Source organism: Eurytemora carolleeae, unplaced genomic scaffold (assembly GCF_000591075.1).
Source record: "Eurytemora carolleeae unplaced genomic scaffold, Eaff_2.0 scaffold1760, whole genome shotgun sequence".
Taxonomy (NCBI): Eukaryota; Metazoa; Arthropoda; class Copepoda; order Calanoida; family Temoridae; genus Eurytemora; species Eurytemora carolleeae.
This window is the reverse complement of record NW_019397644.1, coordinates 1-12140: the sequence shown is the minus strand read 5'-3', so window position 1 is coordinate 12140 and position 12140 is coordinate 1. Positions and strand designations below refer to the sequence as shown.

General features: G+C 33.2%; 1 protein-coding gene across 7 annotated transcripts; it reads left to right on the top strand.

Annotated features, from left to right (window-relative positions):
* Window positions 1-11630, top strand: LOC111715315 (protein HID1). Of its 7 annotated transcripts, none has more exons than XM_023490631.1 (13): window positions 1440-1510; window positions 1819-1847; window positions 2031-2132; window positions 2583-2695; window positions 2879-2929; window positions 3512-3604; window positions 4657-4772; window positions 5299-5382; window positions 5999-6072; window positions 6131-6225; window positions 6316-6410; window positions 9135-9247; window positions 11131-11630. In XM_023490631.1, exons 1-13 carry the CDS (start codon window positions 1481-1483, stop codon window positions 11279-11281), a joined length of 1146 nt encoding a protein of 381 aa, XP_023346399.1. In that variant the 5' UTR covers window positions 1440-1480; the 3' UTR covers window positions 11282-11630. The 7 variants fall into 7 exon arrangements, with proteins under 7 accessions (XP_023346402.1, XP_023346400.1, XP_023346399.1 ...); XM_023490628.1 differs by having other exon boundaries at window positions 3488-3604; window positions 11131-11629; XM_023490627.1 differs by having other exon boundaries at window positions 3485-3604; window positions 11131-11629.
* Window positions 11631-12140: the final 510 nt, after the last annotated feature.

The window sequence follows — 12140 nt, the reverse complement described above, 5'->3', positions numbered from 1 at the left end:
TTGTCTTGTATTGAAATGGCATGTGGATTGTGTGGTAGAGGAGGTGAGCGTCCTAAATGATTTCCAACAGTACCCCTTACCTTTACCTGTTAACGAAAAAAGAAATACTTGTCTTTTTCCATAGATTAGAAATTGACATCGCGTAGATATGAGTTTTCTATAAAACGATCTACGGATTGTACAAGTACATGTTGTTATCTTTTTTCAGTGAACAAATAATTCGTATAATAAAATCCATTTTTAACAGTGCAAATATTGGACTATATAAAATAAAACAAAATAACAAAGAATCAGAGTGATTTGACGTTAATCTATATATAAATTTGGCTTGTCTGGGTGTCTGTTTGTCTGTTTGTTTGTTTGTTTGTTTGTATCCAATAAACGTCAAAACGGCTGAACCGATCGGGCCCAAATTTTTTGTGGGACATCTAGGGACTCCAGGGAAGGTTTATGAATCACCAAAATTTCAAATATTTGTCTCCATCAAAATTCGATCGTCATTAAATTTTTTAAAATTTTGAAAATCCGCGAAATTTTTTGTGAAAATCCGCGAATTATTTTTGTTTTGTTTTACGATGAACACAAAGAGAACATGTTCAAAATTAATTTAGGAGATGGGCGCGAAGCGCCCTCTAAGGCTAGAAAGAAGGGCGCGAAGCTCCTTGAATTTCTAGTTTTCTTATACTTACGATACATGCATTTAACAATATTTAAGCATTACATTCATATTGCAATATTTTCATTTTGGCCTAGATTTTGGACCAATTTTTAGGTGGGTAATTTTAGACTTATCAATTTTTGTAATAAAGAAACAAGAACATAAACTTTAGTGCATAGTGATCATTGAAGCTAGTGATAACTGGATCATATAAAGAATCTAAAAAGTTAATTACATTCACTATACAGAAGAAAAAACTTTATAAAATTTTATTAAATTTATGAATATTTTCAAGGTTTTCAGTGTTATACTATACAATGGATTCTTCTAGAATTAGTCATTCACATGCATAAGTTAATTGTAAAATACATCATTGGCTTTCTTTTTATGATTTTATTCTATTGATATTCGTAGTTAAAACGAGGGCAAGTGTCATGTATCAGTTTATGCTTTATAGTATCAGAATATAGAAGAAAAGTGAACAATTGAAATATGTTAAACTAACGTAAAAAAGAGGACTGAATGATTTTTTTAATTCCTCTGCTTCAAGCAACAATTTTTAAACAGTCCAAAAATGATTTTTTCGGTTAAAATTGTAATTGCATTTTTGATTTGGCTCAAATAAGCAACATTTTTAAAGGGTACATCATTTTTACCATTAATGAATAATATATGTACGTAATTAGATTTATGTTGTCTTATTTATAAGACGGAAAACAGAATTGTTTTCTAAGGGTTATGATTGTTAAAACTTTAAAAAATCGTTATTGTTTTCTAAACTATGTTGATTTAGATGCTCAAAATGAACAATATCATCTAAACATGACCTGTTTATTTTCTGGTTTTACTAAGGAACTAGATAATTTCAAAACTATCTTTACAACTTACGATTGAACAACTTGATGACTAAGTAAAAGTATTTTACATGCGTATATGTATATTTTACATGCGTATATGTGATGAATCTTTGTAAACTTAAGTTTGTTTTGTTTGCATTTCAGCTTTTGCCAAAATTCTATTTTATGGGTTGAAAATCCAACAATTGATTGCAATCTTGATTCAGATTATTAAATTTTGGTTTGCTAAATACATATTTATTGCAGTGGAATAATCCTTAAATCTTTAAAGCTCTGTAAATTTAAGAATTATCAACTCTGCAGGGATGTTTCCCATCTTCAAATAGGATCAGGAAAAGATTTATATTCATTAATGAAAAATGCATTCATACATATATTGCACACGCAAATACCTCTGTTGACTTATAGAGTGTTTGACATATAGCATATGACCATAGTTGTGGCGTTGCATATACATATATTTTAGATTCAAAATAGAATTCAATTGATAATTTTTATCAAAAGATCTTTTTAAGAAGCATTCGTCAAGAAAGTAAAGCTGCTCCTGATAAAACTGAAACGGTTAAAGATAAACCTGTGTTTTGTATTTATGATTCCGATGAGTCTGATACCGAAAGGAAAATTTCAGATATGAATCAATTCACCTGTACAAACATTTTTACTGAGTGTACTATACTTTTGAATTTTGAAATTAAAATAGACGTTTTTGGGGGTATCGCAAAATCCGAATGCTTTCTCGTAAAGACTTGTTTATGATACTTTCCAGATTTCTATTTGTATATTTCTATACTTTCACTTACGTTAAAACTCCGGGATGATCTACAATGCATGGTATAAAAATGCATAAACTATTGAGACTGCGCTACAGTGAAGTATTTCAAGCTTTTCTTCTTTATTTGAACTTGCGAACCCACTTACGATTTTATGAATATTTCATTGCTCCAAAACGTTTAATTTAAGATTTCGTTTTCAAGGAGTATTTGACTATAAATTCCAAACCGATTTCTACGACAGAATTTGCTTGTTTTAGACAACGACCCATATCATATAAGCTGGAATTTTACCAGACCCTCCCCTAACATATTATCTGCAATATATCCCTCCTCCTCCACCTCTTTTTCCTCCTCCACAGACTCAGTTAATTACACCACCTTGAGATCAACGAACCAGTCGCTTAAAGGAAGGTTTTCATGGTTCACTAATTTTTAAATCATTCCAATCCGTTTTGGCTATTAATTGTTATAATTCATATTTTATAAATCAGAGCTGTACACTTTTATTTAAATCAAAAGAAAAGAACTTTTATTTCCTCAATTTTTTCAATAATCAATTAAAAGTGAACTTTAAAATGGCGGTTGTTTAGGCCGGAGCAGAAAAAGTATTCAACCTAGAATACCATTGTCCAATTCAACAGGGAGAGATCTTGAAAATCCAACAATACAAATTTTAAATAAACATCTTGATTCTTCAGATACATATTAAAACTATGGGATTGAACATATATTTGCTTTTTTAGGTCGATATTTTTTTTGAACATACAGGGTTACCCACAAAGAATGAGACCTGAAACTCTTCAAATATAACCCCCTTAAGGTTATATTGGTGTTTTTGTCTAAAATGTAGTCTTTTAATAGTAATTTAAATGAGTTTGTATAGAGAGAAAAAAGTTTACAATGAATGTAAAAGAAAATACTGAATTCATTTTGTTACAGTTGTCGCTGATTCTTACTTTTTGTGGGTAACCTATATATATATATATATCAAAACTCAAAAGCTTACACAAGCGCAGTGCATGTGGAAAACTCACAATTTCCCCATCACACTGGCTAATGTATTTAAGAAGTATTCCATGTCGTCTTTGATCAGGGAGATTTCTTTCCAGCTTCTGTACAGACTCTTTTTATTCAAGTTCTGAACAGTTTGCTACAGAAACCAACCAAATTATATTTACTTGATCTTGATAACATAGTAGACACCTCTACAGACTCTACTCTAGAGATAACTCATGTACCGTATGTGCGACAAAGCTGTTATCCAAGCTTGCATAGATCTACGTTCATTTCATCAAGTAGAGGAATTGAAGCCCATGGTATAGAATTCCCTGTTTATTAGAAGGACTGTAGACGTAATTTCATGTGATCCCCTATATAAGAGATCTATGTCAGATGCACAACGGTACCCTCGCCACAGAATCAATGGAACAAATTGTGATAATCAACCATTTTTTAAGCTAAAATAACGACATCATCTTCCGCATTTTTGATAAGATAACAAAGGAAAGGTTACCCTCGTGAATTGTTCATATCCTCTTTTTAAATAAAAGGACACTTGAAATTACGTGAAACCTCTAAACAAGAATAGTCCAGAAATAAAAACAAAATTAAATGTAAAAGAGTTCAATCTGGTACAATCTCTGCATTTAGATATTTTTAAGAACAAATTCTGTTTGCTGTAAAAATCTGAAAATAAGCCTATAACTACAAATATAATAAGTATTTTCTATTAGTAAAGACTAAATTCTAAAACCATTAAAGGCAATTTTTAGATGTAAAAAAACCCATTTATTATACTTGTCGTATCAATTTCAAGATCCCATACTCAGAACTGAAAGGGACTGAAAGCGTAATACTAATTTCAAGTAATCCTCCATGCAAAGACGGCAATGCCCCGATTTCCAAAGGTTTCGAACCTTTATCTGATCAACAATGTGGAAGAAACCGTTGTTTTTTCTGACTCGAAAAGTTTTTATTTCTTCGAGTTCACCAATGCTTCTTATCAGCAAGAAATGTGAAAGTTACTGTCGAAGTCACTGATGCAGAGAAGCCGCAAAAAAAACATTTTAATGAAACAAAAACCTTGATTTCAAATTCATACTTGATCAGACAAATCTTTTCATGGTACCGTTGTAAATCGGGCATTGAAATCTTTGCATGGAGGGTCACTTGAAAATATATATATATATCAGAGGCGTTAGGGCTCAGCCCCCTCCCCCTGGATCAGTGAAATCTATGGTTTCCAGGGGGCAGGCCCCAACGGGAGCCTAGCCCCCCTTGAAAGAAAAATAATTTGCCCCTCCCCCTTAGACCTAGTCCTGTGTAAGCCCCTGATATATAGAAACATATGCCGACATTGTTGTTCTAGGTCGAGATATGGGGGCCGGAGAAAGCAAAACAAGTTTTCGTCAAGCGGTTAACCTACTGGATGAAAATAAAGATCTGTGGGAGCAGTTGGACTGGGAGAAAATAACCTCTATTCAGGTCAGACAAAAATAGTTTGTTATAGAAGAATATCTGATTGACCATAATGTAATAGATGTAAAGTGGCACCGGGCAGACTTTTAAGCAGAAAGATCAATCTGTACAGTACACATACATGCTATGCATACGACAAAACGGGTTGGTACACCAAAAGTATTAGCCCCTTCTATTGAGATTATAATAGAGTTTGGAATTTTCCTTGGCAGGGTAGGAAGGCTGGACTTGTTTACCAATTGTTGTTCATTTACCTTAACCGCTTCATGAGCAGTCACAATACGTCATTATAAATGTTTGTAAATCCCATCTCATTACCGTCCCACCTTACGTCTGCTACCATAGGGCATAGGCGACAGGCGTATTCAGGGGGGGGGGGGGTGAAGCCCCTTCTGGACAAATTCCTGAATACGCCCCAGTCACCTACACCTTGAATTTGACATTCATTTAAGGAAAGCTGAATTAGAATATCGTTGACCTTTATTAAAATATCGTTGACCTTTTCATTAAGATTTATTCAATTTTTATCTAGGATGTTTTCGCATTTTTGCCGGGAGCTGAAATCAGAAGAATTCGAGAAGAAAACCCTTCAAAACTTGCACAACTTTGCTGCAAGGTTATACAATTATATTTAACGAATTCAGCAGCACTTGATAATCCTAAATATGTAGACATGGTTTCATATGATCATATGATCAATTACTTACTTACTTTCTTGTCCTATCGATAAAATATATTTACACGTTTTTCTATTTAAGATATTTAATATTTCTGTCAAGAATAATATAAAAATACTTTTCTCCAACAAAAACATGCCTTTTTGACCATTTGTGACCAGTATATTCATTCAATCTCCATTTGCGTAGCAAAAACATCCATAGTTTCGGCTATTTTGATTTTTGTACGAAATATTTATATTTGCTTCACAGTGTACATATAATTTAGTACTTCTATGTAAGTATAAATATATTATCCAACACAAAATGAGCTTACTAAGAGATCTGGGGCCCGACATTAATAATTTCAAGAAGAAAAGAAACTTTGGTGTTGTGCTTGAAAATTTTAAAGTATAAATGTAAAAAAATTACGTTCAAGATATCAATACTTTAATGAAACCAGGAAGCGAATATGGCGAGATTAAACTAGTTCTGAGTTATGACTAGATGAACTAATTTTCTAATCCAATCTCGGCCTAACTAAAAAATTATAATTCCAACCTCTGTTATTTTAAGCTGGTTGAGAAACTGACTGTTGCTGTTGAAACTAGTTGTAGAACTAAAGCCGATAATACTACTGTTATAAATAGGTAAACCAAACCAAAATCAGCATTTATGCATATCAGCACTAACAAATCTTTCTTTAAGTTGCCGAATTCTTACTCGGTTGATCCCTTATATCTTTGAGTGCCCGGAGTGGAACTCTTTTTTCTGGAGTTCAGATGGTGGGGAAAATTCAAAAGGTAAACGAATTATTTTAGTACAACAATCGGAACACGCATTGACTTGTAGTGTGAACTTACAATTTCACATTATTTTTTTTTCATATTTAGAGAATGAAAATCATCCTCTGGCATACAAATTGATTATGGCGCTCTCAGATTTGCTGTTTTGTCCAGATTTCACTGTCTCTGGCAGCAATTCTATGGTAAGCTATATTTCTTACAGTGAAATCGTCATAAAAATGAAAATTATCACATTAAACATAACATTTTTAAACTTCTAGGAAATATTGTTAGAAAATGAAACATATGTGATAAAAATTGAAGTAAGTTCAAAAAGTTTCTGATCAGCGTCAGAGTACACAAAATGGAACAGAACAACATATTTTTAGTTGTTTAAGTGGCGCAATGCGGTGAATAATCCTAGTTTTGTTTGGGAAATCGCTTAAGCGACTTAAGCAACTGAATGCAGTGAACCCGATATCCAGACAGACTTGGAGCATCTAAATGATATATTTGAATCCAGAGTTCCTGAATCAGAGCAGTTGGATCGGGGATTCAAATCAGAGGAGCTGCTCGTAGGAATCCAGACTAAGAGCAGCTAGACGACAGTCTCGCTACAAGGGAAGCTTTATTTATCAAAAATAATGTAATGATATCCGATATGTGGGGTTATGTTAGGTTGAGATAAATTCTAGGTTGAGCGCTGTGGCTAGGAAAGGCTAGGAGGCCGAGCTTTGCAACCTTATTTATAACAAAATAATATAATTATTTCCGATATGTAGGGTTAGGTTAGATTAAGACAATTTCTGGGCCAAGTGCTGAGGCTAGGACATGCTAGGAGGGCCGAGCGCTGGGGCCTTATTTATGATATCCAAAATTTGGAATTAGGTTAGGTTAAGCCAATTTCAGGTCCCAGCGCTGCGGTCATATTTATTATACTAAAAAGTACACTGGTACGCAAAAAAAGCGAAAAACGTAGACGACATTTGTTAAAAAATACAGTGGTCTGCAGAGATAAGTGGAAAAAGAGGACGACAATTGTTAAAAACGAAAAAAATTGGAAAACAACGTTTTTTTAACAAAACATTAGTCCACTGAAATTAAATATACAAACAATGATTGGGAAACGTAAGTTTCAATTATACAAATTGTTAGTTACCAAATTGTCCGTTTCCAAATTGTTGGTGACCAAATTGTTGGTTACCAAATTGTCAGTTTCCAAATTGTTGGTTACCAAATTGTTGGTTACCAAATTGTTGGTTACCAAATTGTTGGTTACTAAATTGTCGGGTTACCAAATTGTTAAGTTACCAAATTGTTAGTTACCAAATTATCAGTTACGAAATTTTTAGTTACTAAAATATTAATTACCAAATTATAAGTTACCAAATTATTGGTTACCAAAATGTTAGTTACCAAATTATAAGTTACCAAAATGTTAGTTACAAAATTGTTAGTTTCCAAAATGTTAGTTACCAAAATGTTAGTTACCAAAAGTCCGCACATCGCTTTGAGAACTGTATATCGGAAGTATCTCAGGGCTAGACAGAGGACTTATATACTTGAAAGATTAATTGAGGATTACTCGGGGATTGTATTTAGGCCTTATACAGGCCCATCAAGTGCCATAGAGGAGTAGAACATGCTCAGGCCCAACCTGGATAGACAGAGGACCAGTATACTCTCCTTAGTTGAACGATGGTTCTCTCAAGCATCAAACATGAACCAACTTAACAGATGTATTTAATAAATAAATTATTAAACTGATCAATCTCAATTCATTTATACTCTAAGAGATATATATATATATATGGAGGTTATTAAAGGTTATTAAAACAAGAGTACGGGGATCTAGAAAGGGCGTTCGAGAGCATTTGTGTAGGTAGGGGGCGCTCAAAAAATAAATTTTGTGCCCCCCCCTCAGCAACATTGTGCCCCCCCCCTTAAAAATCCCATGTTTAATAAAAATATTGATACTTTTTTAACTAAGTAAACTATTCGATCATATACACTATACTTCCATATTACAAGTGTTAAAATGAATTATTTATGTAATTTTCTTAAGAGTGGGCGGGGGCACAATGTTGTCAGGGGGGGGGGGCACAAAATCAGGCAAAGTATAGATGGAAATGTTTCTAAAAAATGATCTATATTTTCATAGGATTGATACATATTGTATTATAAATTATGATATTAAATATATATTTACACTGAAGGCAGTATTGATTAAAGCTTTTTTTAATGACACTTTTTAAGTTAAGGGCAAAAGTGAGATTTTAAAGTTTTTTTTTCTATACGATGTAATTGTACTTAAATGGAATACATGCGTAATTTCAAGTGACCCTCCATTTATAGAGTGGCATGCCCGATGTACCATTGAAACCTTCATTTCTCCGTAGTTTCTGAAGCAAGAAATGCGCTAGTCACTTTTGTAGAGAAACCACAAATAAAAATAATCAGTTTTCAAAATGAGAAACATGGATTTTTAATGCAAAACTTGATCAGACAAAGCTTTGAAGGGTATTGTTGCGAATCAGAATATATTTTAATTCTTTTCTTAATCTTTCAGTTTGGGTGAGTGCAATGCAATGCAATGTAGAATGTAGATTGCCTGAGGAAGGGAAATGCAAGCAGATGTAATATTAAAAGAGCCCCCCTCCCCCAATGAGTGCCCTCCCCCGTACGCCTCTGGATCTATATATAGAGTGAAATATTTGCATAAACCCTCAACCATGGGTGCAATTATTTGACCTCGAAAATCCCTAGGATTTACATCTGGCTTGTATTTGATTTAAGACCATAATTATTTCAATATAATCTTGTTGTAGTCTAGAGATGAGGTAGATTTAATCTTGTTGTAGTCTAGAGATGATATAGGTATAATCTTGTGGTAGTCTAGAGATGAGGTAGATATAATCTTGTTGTAGTCTAGAGATGAGGTAGATGATCTGGATAGTTTGGATAGCTGTGAATATATCTGGGAGAAAGGAGTTGGATTCGCACAATCACAACAACAGATTCCACAACATCATCATAACAGGTTAAACAATACGCTATTCATTATTAACATAGTTGTTACGTATGTTATAATTTATGGCTATATGTCAGGAATATTACGCTTTTCGATGGTTTTTGGTCAACAGACAACCCATTTTTAGTTCTACAGGGTTGTCCCAATAAACATGGGAATTCAGTGACGAATTCGATATCGTCTTTTCAAATAATTCTTTCATTTAGTATAGTGATACCTACTGAGAAAGCTGTAATCTGTAAGAGTTTCGTCTCCTATGTTCACATTTTGTTTGTTTATGTTTTGACTGCATACGGTTGTACTTAATAAAACAAGAAAATTGAAGTATACAAACAGAGTAAACTTGTTCATCTTGCGGAGACAGTATAGACACATCTTTGCAGTCTTTTACCCTTTTCATAAAATAAACTTTAGCAGACATAATAATATTACGGCTTTTGAAATTAGCTATTAGTATTGCAATGCTAATTCATAACAAAGACGATATTGAATTCGTCACTGAATTCCCATGTTTTTTGGGACACCCTGTAGTTCTAGTTCTATTTCAAGATAGGCGGGGGTGTTTTAAAAAAAATCATAAGTGACGAGGAATGCAAGTGAAAATCTCCCTAAAAATATTTTAATTTTTTTTTCTAATTTCCCAAATTAGTATTCATTTCATTATTTGTTTTCTTTTTATAAGTCGGTGATTGCATTTCTTTCGTCCCAAGTTTTGCTTGGCTACAAAAATATTCTAAAACGTAAAATAAGCATTGTTGATATTTTCTGAAAGTAAAATTTTATTTTTAAACAACAAAAGAGGGATTTGTTGTAATAACTCAATGCTTCTGAAGTCTTAAAGATATTTGAATGGGATATATGTTTACAGGATTAAATAAAAAACTTTAGTATAATCATCGGTTTAGGTATAATATTCAAATCCCTTTTTTTAAAGAAATTTTAATACGCACTCTTTACATATTTAGCACCCTTAAACGGAGTGTAAGTGTAATTCCACTTTACCTTACTTGCAAAGCTGGCAATGCCCGATTTACAACGATACCCTTATACCTTAATCGGATCAAAAATGTGGAAAATACAGTCGTTTTTCTTGCTCATAAATTGTGTTTATTTTTTATAATTTCTCCATTGCTACTTATAAGCAAAATCGCAAGTCACTTTTGCATAGAATCCACAAATGAAAATAAACAGTTTGAAGAAACAAAAACATGGATATCTGATTCATGATTTATCAGACAAGGTTTCCAAGAGTACCGTTGTAAATCGGGCACTGCCAACTTAGGATGGAGTGTCATTTGAAATTACGCTTACAGTTCATTTAACGATTAAAATAACCTCTTGTTAATAAATTAGATCTGAACTGTTATTCTTCCTGAATTCAGATGAGATTTTAAAAGCTTAAACCCGACTAAAACCCAAACTCGGGCTTAGATAGAACCCAAGTCAGGATTGGTTCTGATTCGACCTATGAGAGACTGTTTTGCAAGCTTTCCCTCTGTAGCAGACATAATGCCGTCAGATCAGCTTTGAAAAGGAGATGTAAATTTCGAAAGTTCAAACTTTATGTAGATACATAATTTTCATAGTATGTTTATTTTATATAATTAATAAAATTTTACACCACAAATAATTCTCGAGATTTTAAATGCACAAATATAAAAGATTTTACGAAATTCACAAACATCAGCTGCTGAAGACTCAAGCCTTAATAAAGAGAGTAAAACCCAAGAGGGTTGGTTCTTACTAAACTCAAGGCCATCCAAAACCCGAGTCATGACTTAAGCTTTACTTGGGTCTAAGCAGACGAAAAGACCGGGTTTTAGTTGGGTTTAAGCTTTTAAAATCTCATCTCTGTTAACCTGATATTATGTTACTAATGATGAATAAATCAGATCTGAACTGCTGTGCCTACTGTTAACCTGCTTCTCCCAAACGATGTACCTTACTCCACATGGGGACATCAATATGTCAGGGGATAGATGGGTCACACTTTTCACAAGTCCGCAAAACAGGTCAACAACTGTAAATTTTTTATATGACTAAAGGGACTGGAGGCGTAATTCCTGATTTACAACAGTACCTTTGACTGATCATCGAGGGCAGAGGGCATGTATTTATCTCTAAAACGATGTTCAAATTGACGTAACACTAGAGTGTACGCTAGCGTACAGTGTGAACGGAACACAGTTAGAGTTTCATAGATTTCTCGAGAATCCAGATTATTCTATGTCTAATGTAAATATTTATATTTCAATTTTTTTCCAATTACTCTTTTCATACTGCATGAGTATTGAAACCAGCCCGAAAGTATGAAAGAGTTAGCATAGTAAAGCCCAAGGTGTTACAACACTTTATGTTTAACCCGCTCTTGAAAATTGATGCATAATTTTTATAGATGTCTGAACCTATGTTTAGTGCTAATCTTTGATATTTCAAATTTTGACTACTTGTAGCCGAATTCATTTAATTGAAATATCAAAGGTCTTTGCCGTTAGGTATTTTGAGTTTTAGACAAGAAATCAATTCCTTTTTGATTATTTCAATTTTAAGCTAAAAAAGCACAATCATATAAATAGTTTATACAGTTTACATCTCTTTGAGAATTTGTTCTGCAAAATTGCTGAAAACAGAATAAAACAAAAGCGGAATAGCACAATTTTGCACGAAATCAAATTGGAATGATTGCGTAAACTGTTTTTTCGCACAAAAATGTAGCTCAACTAAGACAAATATGTGCATTTCCTTTCGCAGAAGCTTTGTAAATGGAAACCCTATATACTTGTATTGGTTTAGTACACTCATTGCCTTTTTTCTGCCCGGTCAAAATTGCCCGTCTCGGACCAGGTCAATTTTGACCTACTGGTCGAAATGTCGATTTTTATGCACACATTGTACAGTATAC